We start from the raw sequence: 15,398 nt of genomic DNA on the forward strand, positions 1-15,398 counted from the left end.
GCGAGGCAAAGCGAGCGTAGCCGCGGCTGAGCGGCGAACTGGGTAACTTCGCCAGGCTTCCGTACTTCATGAATGAACTACTTCATTTGAACGCTACACGGCAAAGAGTGAAATGAATGAAGTAGTTCACGGGACTGAACGAGTTCGACCCATCTCTAAGTGGAAGGTCTAAACCAGAGGCTCAGACGACTCTGCCACAAAGTTCTTTATCTCAGATCGGAGACAAAAAAAAGTTAATGTGATTTTATGAAATTCCAAGAGCATCCAAGGAAAGGCCCCAAAATTAGTATCGCTTACTGAGGGCTATAATGAACAGATAGTATTGAAACCAGACGTTAGTGACAACGAAATCCTAAGTTCAAACTGGAATATTTGTCGTAAGGATAGGTTAGCCGCTAGTGGTGGCGGCGTGTTTCTTGCATAAAGGAATGAAATCTAGCGAGGTTATAACGGATTCCGATTATGAATTAATCTGGGTGAAATTAAGTTTCAAATCTCGGTCAAAAATTGTAGTCGACGCTTTTAGACACCGTCTGGGTCAGGAGCCCTAGCGGTATTGCGTTTCAGACAGATCTTGCAAAATATCGTTGATAATTTTTCTGATCATGCTGTTGTAACAGGGGGTGATTTCAACTTGCCAAGTATGGTTTGAGAGTGGCATGATGTCAAAACTGATGCCACAGACAGGGATTCGTGTGACGTTGTTCTGGCTGTCTTGTCCGGAAATTGCTTTGAGCAGATAATTAGAGAACCAGCTCGTGAGGGTAAAGTCTTAGATCTCCTGGCAACAAACAGACTTCAACTTATCGAATCAGTTTACACAGAAAAAGGTATCAGTGATCGTAAGGCTGTGATAGCATCTACGAAAACTGGCCTGACAAAGAATGTTAAGAAAGGTAGAAAGATATTTTTGCTTAGGAAGTGACAGAATACAAATTTCAGAGTATATGAGCAGTCAGCATCACGAAGACATTTACTACTGAAACACTTTCCTGGAAGAATCGGACAATATATTCCATCGCCCCCCCCCCCCCCCCCCCACACACACACACAATACGTCTCGCGTAATGAGGAGAAAATTGATGAAATTAGAAGCAATGCAGGCGCTTACCGACAGTCATTCATTCCACCCGCTATTCGAAAGTGTTACAGGATTGGAGGGCTCAGTTAGTGGTGCAAAAAGTACCCTCCACCACACAGCATTAGGTGGTTTGCGGAGTATGATGTAGATGTAATTGATTAAAGGAGGATATATGAAAATGCAGCAAATGAAGCAGGCGAAAGGGCATACAAATGTCTAAAAAATGAGTTAGTCCCAACTGGGTAAGCTGAAATGGCTAGAGGACAAATATTAATATTTAGAAGCATATTTCACGAGTGGAAAGATAGATACCGCCTACAGGAAAATTAATGAGTCCTTTTCAGGAAAGAGAAACTCCTGTATGAAAAAAAATCAAAAGCTCAGACGGAAAACCAGTCCTAAGCAAAGAAGGGAAAGGTGAAAAGTGGAATGAGCATACGCAGTGTCTATATAAGGAAGATGAACTTTAAGGCAACATTATTGAAATGGAAGAGGGCGTAGATGAAGCTGAGATGGGAGATATGACATGCGAGAAGAAACTGACACAGCACGGAAAGACCTAAGTCGAAATGTGAGGCTTCGGGAGTAAACAACATTCCCATCAGAGCAACTGAAATCCTTGGGAGAGCCAGCCGTGACAAAACTATTCCATCTGGTGTGCAGGATGTACGAGACACACGAAATACCCTCAGACTTTAAGAATAATGTAGTAATTTCAATTCCAAAGAAAGCGGTTGCTGCCAGGCTTGAAAACTATCAGTTTAATAAGCCATGGTTGCAAATGACTGTAGCAAATTCGTTGCAGAAGATTGGAAAAAATGGTAGAAGCCGCCTTCGGGCGTGATCAGTTGGGATTTCAGAAAAATGGTAACATGGGTTCGACTAACGGATGAATATTGTTTGTCAGTATCAGGCACTCTTAACAGATAGAATTAACGAAGGATACAAAAATATCCAAGGATGAACTGCATGTTTGTTTGGGGAAACTTACTATCGAAATTCCAAGAACACAAGTTCCATGAAAAGTCATGTGAAATAAGACTTCCTTCGACATACACACCATGAAATGGACATGTCGGTTAAATTAGGTAAGTTCGAGATTATATAGATGTTTACTGAAAGTGATTCTTCCTTCCCACCATTCGTGAAGGAATAAGAAAGTATTAGAGGGTTGTGGGAGTAATAGTAATACCACATGAAACTAATTATCTGAAAGACAGTTGGCAGACTGAGATTTCTTGGAAGAATTCTCAGAAACTATAGTCCACCCACGAAGGACGAAGCTTACAAGGAACCTCTTGAGAGCGATGTCGCAATTTCAATCACAAGTAAGTTTCATTTGGAAATGTTGTGTTAGTAATTATGACAAGAAAATATTAGCTGCTAATGACTCACCATGTGCATCAGGAGGGCGACAGAAATGAGTCCGGAAGGCGTAGACAGAAACCTTTTATGGGATGTATGTTTTACACTTCACAAAACGGACATTGTTGACATTCAAGAAATGTTAAAAAAACTATTAACTTGCACCATGAACACGGAATGGACAATGGCGAGCCACAGTAATCACAAAGGTTCAAACCATCAAGATCGAAGGCAAAATCCTTGGGAGTTACAAACCGCGTAGGACGTTCAGCTAGGCATCCACTCTTAGAGAAGGCATATAGCGCCATTATTGGTGCAAAGGGGTGACGAGAATTGATGGAATGTGCTGGCATGCAGCTGAATGCCAAACAGTCTGTCGTTTAGCTTTTCTTTACACCGTAGCTTCAGATAGTGTGATAATGTGTTTTACAGGCACAGAAACGAAACATACACAGATTTAATCTTTCCAGTGGCTCCAGGTGGTATGAACTGTAATCTCACACACTTTTCAGGAGGGATATTTTGCTCTAAAGGAGCATGATTTTCGTACGCAGACGAGGAATCGAGCAAAAGCAACTTACGTTGACCAGGTATTGGCCAATAGCAGTCCTCATACCATAGTTGTAGTTCTCTTATGCCCATTTTCCCACTCTTGCTTGCTGTGACGTAAGTTCAGCCTGCTGCCCTTGCAAAATTATACACGCGAAAAAGAATCATAGGAGGCAAAGCACCTCACAACAGAATAAATAACTTTTCAGACAATTTACCATTCAAACTTCCTGGCAGATTAAAACTGTGTGCCCGACCGAGACTCGAACTCGGGACCTTTGCCTTTCGCGGGCAAGTGCTCTACCATCTGAGCTACCGAAGCACGACTCACGCCCGGTACTCACAGCTTTACTTCTGCCAGTATCCGTCTCCTACCTTCCAAACTTTACAGAAGCTCTCCTGCGAACCTTGCAGAACTAGCACTCCTGAAAGAAAGGATATTGCGGAGACATGGCTTAGCCACAGCCTGGGGGATGTTTCCAGAAAGAGATTTTCACTCTGCAGCGGAGTGTGCGCTGATATGAAACTTCCTGGCAGATTAAAACTGTGTGCCCGAACGAGACTCGAACTCGGGACATTTGCCTTTCGCAGGCAAGTGCTCTACCATCTGTGCTACCGAAGCACGACTCACGCCCTGTACTCACAGCTTTACTTCTGCCAGTATCCGTCTCCTACCTTCCAAACTTTACAGAAGCTCTCCTGCGAACCTTGCAGAACTAGCACTCCTGAAAGAAAGGATATTGCGGAGACATGGCTTAGCCACAGCCTGGGGGATGTTTCCAGAATGAGATTTTCACTCTGCAGCGGAGTGTGCGCTGATATGAAACTTCCTGGCAGATTAAAACTGTGTGCCCGACCGACACTCGAACTCGGGACCTTTGCCTTTCGCGGGCAAGTGCTCTACCATCTGAGCTACCGAAGCACGACTCACGCCCGGTACTCACAGCTTTACTTCTGCCAGTATCCGTCTCCTACCTTCCAAACTTTACAGAAGGTCTCCTGCGAACCTTGCAGAACTAGCACTCCTGAAAGAAAGGATATTGCGGAGACATGGCTTAGCCACAGCCTGGGGGATGTTTCCAGAATGAGATTTTCACTCTGCAGCGGAGGTGCGCTGATATGAAACTTCCTGGCAGATTCGGTAGCTCAAATGGTAGAGCACTTGCCCGCGAAAGGCAAAGATCCCGAGTTCGAGTCTCGCTCGGGCACACAGTTTTAATCTGCCAGGAAGTTTCATATCAGCGCACAATCCGCTGCAGAGTGAAAATCTCATTCTAATTTACCATTCAGATTGACAGTCGGCGTAATTGTATATGAACATATTAAGGCACTGACTATAGCTGATCTTGATACAACTATCTTGGTACCTTTAATTTTCATGGTTCCTTTCATATGCACCTCCTCTTCAAATCCCAGTTGGTCGGAGGTGAAAATAAGTTCCTCATTGAACGATGGGATAAGTTTATCTCATTTTCAAAATTTTAGCGCCGATTCCGCAATTTGTTCCGCATCGACAAGTTGACGCTTTGTTTGAAATTTCGCTGTCTTACGTCTTCCAATTATGTAACACCGTTTGAAGTTATACTGCCATTCACTGCTTCGCTGTAATCTGTGTGACCCGCAATGTAATGTGCGTAAGATAGAAGCTCGCTATCATTCATCAATTGTATCGAGCATCCTTGAAACGTGCAAATGCCAGTTTTTGTAACAAGTGTGCCTTGTCCTCTCTTGAATGTGCGTAATTTTCCTAATGGACTATGTGGTCATACTGCTGTGGACTTCTGTCCATATTTTTTTCCCCTCAGTTTCAGTGGGGACATGACTTGTGGCTGCTCCCTGTCAGACGAGGATGACGAACTACAGGGCTCGGCAGCTATTTCAGTGCCACTCTCACTTGTTAAGCACGTATCGTCATCACTGTACTCCTCGTGTACACTGTCTACGCAGTCGAGCGTCTAACATGCATGCCACCAACACATCTACCACTTCTTTCTCATTCTGCTAAATTCCTTGGATTTCTTTCTGACGAAATGTCACTTCGGCATCTGTTGTTGTAGATATAACGCAATGTTTGCTTTGTTTATCGTTATCACTGCTCTGCTTTATATCAACACCACTGGCACTGCCACAGTGTTGTGAGTCGATTAAGCACTTCAAGTATGCTCTGTTGAAACATGCTGTGATCACCATTGGATACATCCAGTACCGCCCCCTGTTGCCATTAGCAGCCAATATTGTGGTCGCGTGGTAAGCAATACGTGGGGCGTCGAATGCCGTACACATCATTAGCCTTCTGTGCCCTCATAATCAAGGGCTTTCTTGTTAGAAATAAACCTTCCTTCGACCGGTATCTGCATATTTTTCGTCAGTCTGAAACCCTTATCAGATATCATTGGTAGATAAGTGCGAATGTGTCATGTGGATTATGTTCGTTTAGCAGCAGTGTCAGACGCTACAAAAGAGGCGTGGTGCATCTCAGAATGGTTTCCTGTTAAAACTCCGAGAAATTGCGTTCCTAGAAGAATCAACCAATATGATACTTCCTCTTACATATGTGAAATTTAAACGAGTTGCTTTTAATAGTTTAGACAACGAAACTTTATCTCAAAACCTGGCACAAAATCCAAAGAGATTCTGGTCGTATGTAAAGTATGGCAGCAGAAACACATCAATGCCTTCTCTGCGCGATAGCAATGGAAATACAGGATTATTCTAAATTATGGTCCCATTTCCAAAACTTCATGTTTATTCAAATACAAATCCAAAAAGAACAAGCTTTATACCAGTGAAAAGAGGAAGTTTCAAAGTTTTTACATAATGTTTGATATCAATTTAATAAATTTAATAATTAGTAATTAACTAGTTTTTAATAATTAGACATGTGATACATGTTATAAATGTTCAATGTGGCCACCGCTGGCTGCACGGCAAACATCGACGCCGTAACCAAACTCGTCCCACACACTGCTGTTACTAAGTGCACGGCAGCAGTGACCTGTTTCCGCAGATTGTTCAGAGTGGTTGCTAGAGGCGGGATGTAAACAGCTTCCTTCAGTTAACCCCACAAGAAAATAGTCGCAGAGTGTGAGATCAGGAGATCCTGGTGGACAGAAGTGCAGAGTCAGGTCCTCAAGTCCACTGCGACCGATCCAGCGCTGAGGGAGGGAACCATTCAAAAAGCCTCGCACATCATGGTGCCAATGGGGCGGAGCTCCAATCTGTTGGAAAATGAATTCCGGGAAGTCTTCCATAACTTGACGTAACAGTCATTGCTCCAACATGTCCAGGTACATGATCCCCATTACAGTTCTTTCCACAAAGAAAAATAGTTCGTAAAACTTTGTATGGGATAAGGCACAGAACACGTTGATCTTTGGTGAGTCTCTTTCGTATTGCAGTGGTGAATGTGGGTTTTCCAAACCCCATATGCGAACATCGCGTCTGTTGCCTTTTCCACTATGGTGGAATATCGCTTCATCACTGAAAATTACATGCTGTAGCAATGTGTCATCCTCCATCTTTGCTAGCACATAAACGCAAAATGCGAGACGATTCTCTTTGTCATTGGGGTTAAGAGCCAGCACAAGCTGTAATTGGTAGGGCTTATGCAGCAAACGCCGTCTAAAACTTTCCATACAGTTGTTTGGGATATTACAAATTGTGCACTGGCTCTACTGGTACACTTACTGGAACTGAGCACAAAACTTTCTTGAATCCGTCGGACATCATCCTCTGACACACGTGGTCTGCCTGTGCTTTTACCTTTGCAGGCACTTCCAGTCTGTCTAAATTCCTTAAACCAACGGCTAATACTTTTGCGAGTTTGTGGTTGAATACCGAATTTGGTGCGAAATGCCCGCTCACTTTTCGCGAACTCAGAAACGCAGAAAACCTCGTGCTCCAGAGACGCCATCTCGCTCACAGCTGACAGTGAAACGGAATGACGGCCCTGTTGCCGCGCGAACTCTACCGGCCGCTTCTGAAACCATCGCCGCTCGCCCGCCACCGTCCGCCAAAAACTTTGAAACTTCCTCTTTTCATCGGTATAAAGCTTCTTGATTTCGGACTTACACTTGAATACATACAATTTTTTTAAATGAGTCCGCCATTTAGAATAACCCTATAACCCTGTATTATGGACGACAGTGCTGCGAAAGCAGAGTTACTAAACACAGCCGTTCGTAATTCCTTCACCAATGAAAACGAACTAAATATTCCAGAATTTGAATCAAGAATAGCTGCCAACATGAGTAACTTTGAAGCAGATATCCTCGGAGTAGTGAAGTACACTAAATCGCTTAATAAAAGCAAGTCTCCTGTCCACACTAAATACAAGATTCCCTTCAGAGTATGCTGATGCAATAGACCCATATTAACTATCTTATACAACCGCTCGCTCGACGAAAGATCCGCATCCAAGGACTGGAAAGTTGCACAGATAACACCAATATTCAGGAAAAGTAGTAACAGTAATCCATTAAATTACGGATTCATATCATTAACGTCGATATGCAACAGGATTTTAGAGCATATCTTATGCTCTAACATCATGACATACCTCGAAGAGAACAGTCTATTGACACACAGTTAATATGAATTTAGAAAACATCGTTCTGGTGAAACACAACTATCTGTTTACACACACGAAGTGTTGAGTGCTATTGACAAGGGATTTCAAATTGATTCCATATTTCTAGATTTCCAAAAGGCTTTTCACACTGTACCACACAAGCAGCTTGTAGTGAAATTGCGTGCTTATCAAATATCGTCTCAGTTATGTAACTGGATATGTGATTTCCTGTCGGAGAAGTCAAAGCTCGTAGTAACTGTCGGATAGTCATCGAGTAAAACAGAAGTTATTTCTGGCGTTCCCCAAGGTAGCTTTATAGGCCCTCTGCTGTTCCTTATCTATATCAACGATTTAGGAGACAATCTGACCAGCCGTATAAGTTGTTTGGAGATGACTCTGTCGTTCATTGTCTAGTAACTCGTCAGAAGATCAAAACATTTGCAAAACGATTGAGGAAAGATATCTGTATGTTAAGAAATTGGCAATTGACCCTAAAGAATGAAAAATGTGAGGTCATCGATATGAGTGTTAAAAGGAATCCGACAAACTTCGGTTACACCACAAATTAGTCTAATATAAAGACAGTAAATTCAACTAAATACCTAGGAATTACCGTTAAGAAAAACTTACATTGAAAGGAAGACATAGAACATGTCGTGGGAAACGCAAATCAAAGACTGCAATTTATTGGCAAGATATTTAGAAAATGTAACAGATCTACTACCGAGACTGCCCACACTACGCTTGTCCCTCCTCTTTTGAAGTACTTACCAGATAAGAATAATGGAGTACATCGAGAAAGTTCAAAGAAGAGCAACACGTTTTGTATCACCACAAAATAGAGGAGAGAGTGTCACGGACATGGTACAGATTTGGGATGAACACCATTAAAACAAAGGCGATTTTCGTTGCTGCGGAACCTTCTTCCAAAATTTCAATCACCAACTTTCTTTTTTCCGCGCGCTGTTCGAGAGTGGAATAATAGAGAATTATTGTGAAGTTGGTTCAATGAACTCTCTGCCAGGCACTTAAGTGTTATTTGAAGAGTATCCATGTAGAGGTAGATGTAGATGTACGTATCATAGGAACACCACCAAAGGAAAATTGGAGATATTCGAGGTCTCACGGAAGCTTAGCAACAATTGTTCCTCCAGCAAGCATTTCTCAAGTAAAACAGGAAAAGAATAGTGAGACAATGGTACGCAAACTAATCTCCACAGGTGGAGCGCGAAATATAGATGCAGTCGTAAAAATAATTGTTACAAACGAATGGTGAAGTGGCTGCTTTCCACAGGTCTCGACCGGTTCCCTGTCTCATCCTTCCTCGTTCCAACTTTGTCGCCATTCTCTAATTGTCTCGTTAAGTGTACAGAGCTAAAAACGAATCTTTGTGCGGACGAATAATAAGTGATCGGTACATCATCTCACTAATTGTTCTACTTTCTGAAATACAGGTGTGTCTATTATTTGCTAAACATCTATATGTGCAAGTGTAGGTATGGAATTTGTTTGTTACTCACTGGTTGGGCTCAACGTGGCCACCGAGATGACAAAGAGTGAGGCCAGTGTCCCCCACATACCGACAGCCAGCTTGATTACCACTTTCAGTGCGACCTGGCTACTGAATGGTGCGGCCTGTCCAACACCGAGATTTAGTGACTTCCTGTATTACAGATAAGATACGTACGGGGATCAGATTCCAAGTATGTGCGCATGTCAGTGTATAGTCTATTGCACAGCACGTCGCGAGGGGGGGGGGGGGGGGGGGGGAGCATTGGCTGTTGGGTGGAGGTGAGGTCGTTGGCGATAATATCAAAGTGACTTTTTCAATCCAAGATTATGCGGTGGGTGCTCGAAACAAGCTTGAATCTTCATTCACGCAACACGTGCTATTTTGATTAAGTCTGATATCATCACGATGAAAGTACAACAATCTAATTACATTTCCATGCACGCAGAAGAACTAAAAGACTATGCGAGATTAGACAACAGAAATTTCTGAAGTGATAAGAATTATATTTAACTAACTTAGAGCCCACTCCTTCACTCACATAAACTGCGTTGCCTGCAAAGATTTTTTATTTTACTTTAATCGAACTTTTTTATGTTTTCACATACTGCTACACCCTTTGAACTTTTCACGCTAATTAAGGCCATAAAAACAGTGTTTTCCGACTGTACTTCTGGTTAAAAAGCGATTCTGGTAGCGTTCTTGTGTGATATTTGCATAGAAAATTTCATTCCACAACACATTTCTTCACTGTCGTTGTGTGGAGTTTTCCTTTCGATACCCAGCTACATGGAAGAATAAGCTTAAGAAAAGTGTCGAAAAAAGTAACTAACTACAAGCTGTGAGGTTATAGACCCGTGATGAAAGAGGCAAAATGTCAAGAGAATAAGAAAGTATTAGAACATTCTACTTTAACTTTTCTTTCATTTTTAGCTTTTAAAAGCATTTGGAATTTAAGAACTCATTGTTTACCTTCATACAAATGTTCAGACATGTCGAGAGGATTTTAAAAACTGTATTACCTGTATGCATGGCTTAGGACTGCGTCCAAAGCTTCCTACATTACGAGTGGAAAGAAATATTAATGGAGGAGCATGAAAATAATACCTTCTAGCAAATAATGGTGATGTGGCGGGATGGCTTAAAGATGCATTTCACAACTGATGTAGATAGTTGCTTGTCCTCTAACTGCCGACCTTGTATGAAATGGCTAGTCAGTCTGCCTCTTCCATCATGCAAGAGGCGACTGGCACTAGTCCAGCAGATAAGTGTTATTATTCTGTGTCAAAGACATCATAACGATAGTAATAATATGCTGAACTGATGACGGTTTTCCCTGCAACCAAACAGATCGAGTTGCAGCGACCCATCCTCTTCTGTAGCTCCAGATCGATCAATGCCTGTGCGAGACCCAACGCTCTATCCGGCAACACTGGAGGTATAAGGTGAGCATGGTAGCTCACCGCTCCCAGCTGCAGTCAATGGAAGGAGCATGTCACATCCGCAGCAGCCGAGATCGTCCAACACCTCCCCGCAGAATAGGAAGAAGCATAATAGAATATAACACAACTATGCCTGTGGTTGCTATTATTATTATTATTATTGCATGTAAGGGTTTTTCTTCTTCTTCCTCTTCTTTGTTCAGCAGCACAACTGGGACCTGCAGTGGCAGTGCCGTCTAACTTGTCGAGACCTGCCCAGCTTGTTGGGGCCAGCAGCAGCAGCTGTGACCTCCAGCACATGGAAACCTGTAGTGGAATTGGTTAGCATTTTGCAGCAGGACAAGGATCTACTATTGTCTGTACCATTATTGATTTGCTTGATTAAGATACCCAACAGCAAAGCGCGGATATACCTGTCCACTAGTCATTGAAGTGCACCAGACGTTTTCAGTTTCCAAAGCAACAACCTTCTGAACAGCATCAGCAGTGCATGAGGAATGCCAAACAGATCACTATTGAATTCCAACATATGCATCGTCCATGGAACTTTGGGGCATTCCAGTGATACTGAAATGAAAGAGTGTGGATATAGTGGATGACGATACCAATTGATTCCAGTGCACTTCTAATATAATTTATCTGTTAGTGTAGCAAAGCATATGAATACGCTCACAGAAGCAGATGGTGGCTGGTGTGTGGTGATTGAGATTCAGAATGTGATGAAAGGTGTTAAAGTACTCAGTCGGAATGGGGGGAGGGTGGGGGAGGTATGTCGTGTAATGCTGTCCATTAATGCTCAGATGACTACAGTGAATAACCCAACTGTTTCTCCCCCAGCACTTATTGTGCTGATTTGCCGCTAACCATCACATCAGTGTGTGATGACACAGAACAAGGGTGCAATTTGGAGCCCTATCCATTCATTTATGACACTCTACTGGTACGAACTTATTTGAACTAGGATTGGTGCGATTTCTTGTGTCAGAGAGACTGAACCGCTGGGTACCATGTATGCAAGTTGTATGTAATGACATTGTGAACGATCTTCGTGTGTACAGCATCCATGTGAATGATTTAGAACAGTGCTTCAGTTCATGTATCCTTGCAGTGCCAAAGTCAGCTACTATTGCTTCAAGAGGTATAGAATCCACCAATGCTAACTTTATGGATGGAATACCTGCGTTTTGTGGTGCTCCTATCAGTTTGAGGACAGAATTTAGTGTATACAAGAAACAGTTATTCGAGAAATAATGTACTGCTGTGAAACATGAACCAATGGATTTTGATGTGACATTTTTAAAGAACCAAATTGTATCACAAAGAACTCCAATGTACTTATGTTTTATATACACCTGTGTCTAAGAAAATCGAATAAATTAATTCGTTAACATACATCTTTGTTGTTATTTGGAAAAAAACCTATCAGACACACACATGCACATGACAGTTTTAAACATGAGTGCAGGGGAAAATAGGAATAAGAAAGGGATGCAGTTTAAGATCGAGTACAACAGTGTAGAATTCTGTTATATAGGTCCAGAAATGAGATACTGGGATAGGTTCTATGATGTCAGAATCCAAGTTGTGGAATATTGGCAGGAAAATGTGCTATAATAGTTCATATGACAACATCATAAAAGAACAGTTAAGATATACTGCCACAGATAGTCTCTTCATAGCATTACAGAATACAAAACCCACACATTCACCACAATTGAATGCCTGAAGTTACCTGTCAGACACACATATTCCTTCTCTCATTTCTCCATATGTAAGCAGAATCGAAAAATAAACCAACCAGCAGCCACATTTACCACAATGTGTTGTGCGCAGGCTTACTACCCATCGAGAATATATTTGAGAAAGACAACATGAAAGTGTTTCATGGCACACACAACACATTCAGAGAGTGCACATCATATCTGTCATTTCTGATTAACTGCAGCGGTGTATGCACAGAAAAAGTTCCATAATAGTTCATACAGATTTCTGGATTGCATTGGTGCAGTTAATGTAATAGTCTACCATCCTACCATTTGTAGTAGTAGATTCAATAGATTCAAATAGGAGGCCCCATGACGAATTAAGGTTACAATGGGTTCCTAACTAACTGTAGAATTCACAGTTAGCAGTACCATAGCGACCCACACATTCTTCTGATGGAGGGCAGTACAGCATTTAAACTAACACCGACTTTCACTGTAGACATACATTGGTGTGGTGGGCATTTGATACTGATCCAGACGGATTGTTAAACTCCATCCATCCTTCCTACAAACAGAATGTAATCTAATGTCTGTAGTAGCACTGCATTTTTAAGTGGCTGTTCTCATAAATTATAACTGTTCTTCATTATACATAGGATATCTAAGATTTCCTCATCATAGGACATATCCCAGTTTCTCAAGTTTGGAGCAGCATACCAGTATTCTGTACTGTTATACTCCATCTTAAACTGCACCCTCTTCTTATTGATAACTTCCTCTGCACTCACTTTCAAAACTAATGTCATGTGCATGTTTCGGTCTGATAGGTTTTTTGTAAATAACAAAAACAAAGATGAAAATAATTAATTCATTTAATTTCATTTAGAATAAAAGTTTCTTGTATGCACTGAATTCTGATCTTACTTCCTCATACTGATAGGAGGAGAGTAGGATGGAAGAGGAGTGTTGATGGTAGTAGGATGTGGGTGGAGAGGGCTGTGGATTTCCCAGTTCTGGAGGTCAGTGACAATACATGAATTCATTTATTCAGTTCTCTTAGACACAGATGTGTGTAAGTGATGGATACGTTTCACTTCCTTGTGATACGGTTTGGTTCTTTAAAAAATTTTAGATCAAAATCCACTGTTTCATTTTTCAGAGCTTTACAGTATTTCCCAAGTAACTGTTTCTTGTATGCACTAAGCGCTGCTCGTATTTTCCTCAAGCTGGTAGGAGGACAGGGGAGATGGAAGATGGTTGGCGATGTGGAGGGAAAAATTGGTGGGAACCAAAAGGATCGCCTCTCAAGAGTGGTAACATGTGAAAATCCAGGGCTGCAAGCACAGACTGATTTGGGATGGGGTGGGTCACAAAGTCAGCATCTCCAGCGTGTTTCAGTTTGCAGAAAACAACTTCCCCAGCACCCAGGTGTTCCAGGAATGTCTTTGAAGTTTTAGTTCAGAACACTTAACAGTTGGCAAGTTTCATAACACATTCTAGGCAGAAATTTTGTTTATGAAGATAAAAAGGTTTTATGGAAGATGAACTGTGATAGCAGGGATATCACGCCACTCTGCTTTATCGAAAAATTTATTCAAGATAGAGGATCCAAGATGGATGTAAGTCTTCATTTTATCTCCAGTGCCGTATATGGTATACTGCTTGGATGTGTTACAGCACAAAAAACAATGTATTAAACAACAACACAACAATCCTCACTTGCGAGCGATAGCCTGTGGGATATAGTCCTCCTACAGCACAGATAATGAAACTTTACACTGGTCTGTGCAAACAACTTCGATCACTGGCCACCTGCTCCAGTGGACCAATACACATATATTTAATGGAATCACCACAAATGGAGAATGTCAACACCCTGACTGTATTTCTTTCCCGTTATATCAGAAGAGGGAGATGTGGTAATATTTTATCCAGTTCTCTATCAGATGACATTATTGGAGTTTTTTTTATAGTCCGTAGTTTTTCTCTGTTGGATGGCACAAAACAACGATGACAGAAACAATGTTTGGATGACAGTCATTAATGCCCCCTGAGGGGCGCAGATCTCGTTCAAACTGCAGTACCTGTACGTAGTTTGGAGGCACACTGCAAATGTAGTAGCAAAAGAAGCGTCCTTATTCCAGTTCCCGGAACTGCTCATACTGCCTTTTCTACTACCTCATGTTGCGGCAGAAAGCTTCGTTTGGTGCCCACCTTACACACTGTATATGTTTGGCAGAGGTACAGTAACATGTTCTCATTTCCACCGAGTGGCCAAAACATGGTCCTGTCGCATTAGTACAGCTCACCATGTTTCTCCACAAGTGAGAATCACATGTACAAAGCTGCAGGGAGGGTGGGACAGAGACTGAGGAACAGTTACAAGTTCCAGAGGGACCGTTTAAAACCATGTTGGAGGTTTGCTGTATAGTGTCCCTTGCAGACAGATTCGAAGGAGGTGACTCGTTTCGAGATATGACAGTACCACAGTGTGAGTCACTAGTGGTTGTAATCATTAACAGACTTCTCCATAGGATCCAACGAAAGTACGTGGTTGAATGGAGAGACTTGATTCCAAATCGCAGACAACATATGTACCAGAAAGCTTTACACTATAGATCTGAAAAGCCAGTGTATTAGTCACTGCATTTTCTACACTTCTTAAGACCTCAGTCTGGGGTTCGATTTTTGTTTTAAATTGCTTCGTCACATAGCACACCATCTACTGTAAGTGATCATTCTCAATTAACCATCATCTTCCCTCGGTTATAAACCAGTGGATACATCTCAGAAACTCTGACATGGCGTCGAGATAGAATACGCTAAAATACTGTTTGTTAGCATGAGAAATACCTAGTGACGGCATGAGGGAGTTGCAAATATCGGCTTAATACCATATTCTGTAGCTGAATCACTTTCTGAATTCGGTGAGTAGGGTGATTTTTACTAAGAGCTTACACCGCCGGCGAAGTGCGCCCACGCTTTCGGCCTGTTGATACACACCCCAGAGATCACCGTCTACACTTTACTATTCGTGTGGAAGATCGCTTCATTCGGAGGTAATACCGAATCTCGATTTATTAAGCTTGAATAGAATTTAAGATGGATGTCGTTAGTGATGATTGTGTGCGCCTGTAGAAACAAGACCGCTTTTTATGCAGGGTGACAGTAACAT

The 15,398-nt window shown here is 42.0% G+C and overlaps 1 protein-coding gene across 2 annotated transcripts in view; it reads right to left on the reverse strand.

The window, feature by feature from the left end:
- Positions 1-9,172, reverse strand: part of LOC126356033 (trypsin alpha-3-like) — a 307,460-nt gene extending 298,288 nt beyond the window's left edge. The window contains exon 1 of one of the 2 annotated variants that reach the window (XM_050006686.1): positions 9,086-9,166. In XM_050006686.1, the coding sequence (XP_049862643.1) occupies positions 9,086-9,143 (58 nt within the window). In that variant the 5' untranslated portion in view covers positions 9,144-9,166. Of the gene's footprint in view, positions 1-9,085 lie in introns of both variants that reach the window. The other variant, XM_050006688.1, reaches the window with a different exon arrangement.
- Positions 9,173-15,398: the final 6,226 nt, after the last annotated feature.

This window comes from Schistocerca gregaria, chromosome 3, assembly GCF_023897955.1.
Source record: "Schistocerca gregaria isolate iqSchGreg1 chromosome 3, iqSchGreg1.2, whole genome shotgun sequence".
Lineage (NCBI taxonomy): Eukaryota > Metazoa > Arthropoda > Insecta > Orthoptera > Acrididae > Schistocerca > Schistocerca gregaria.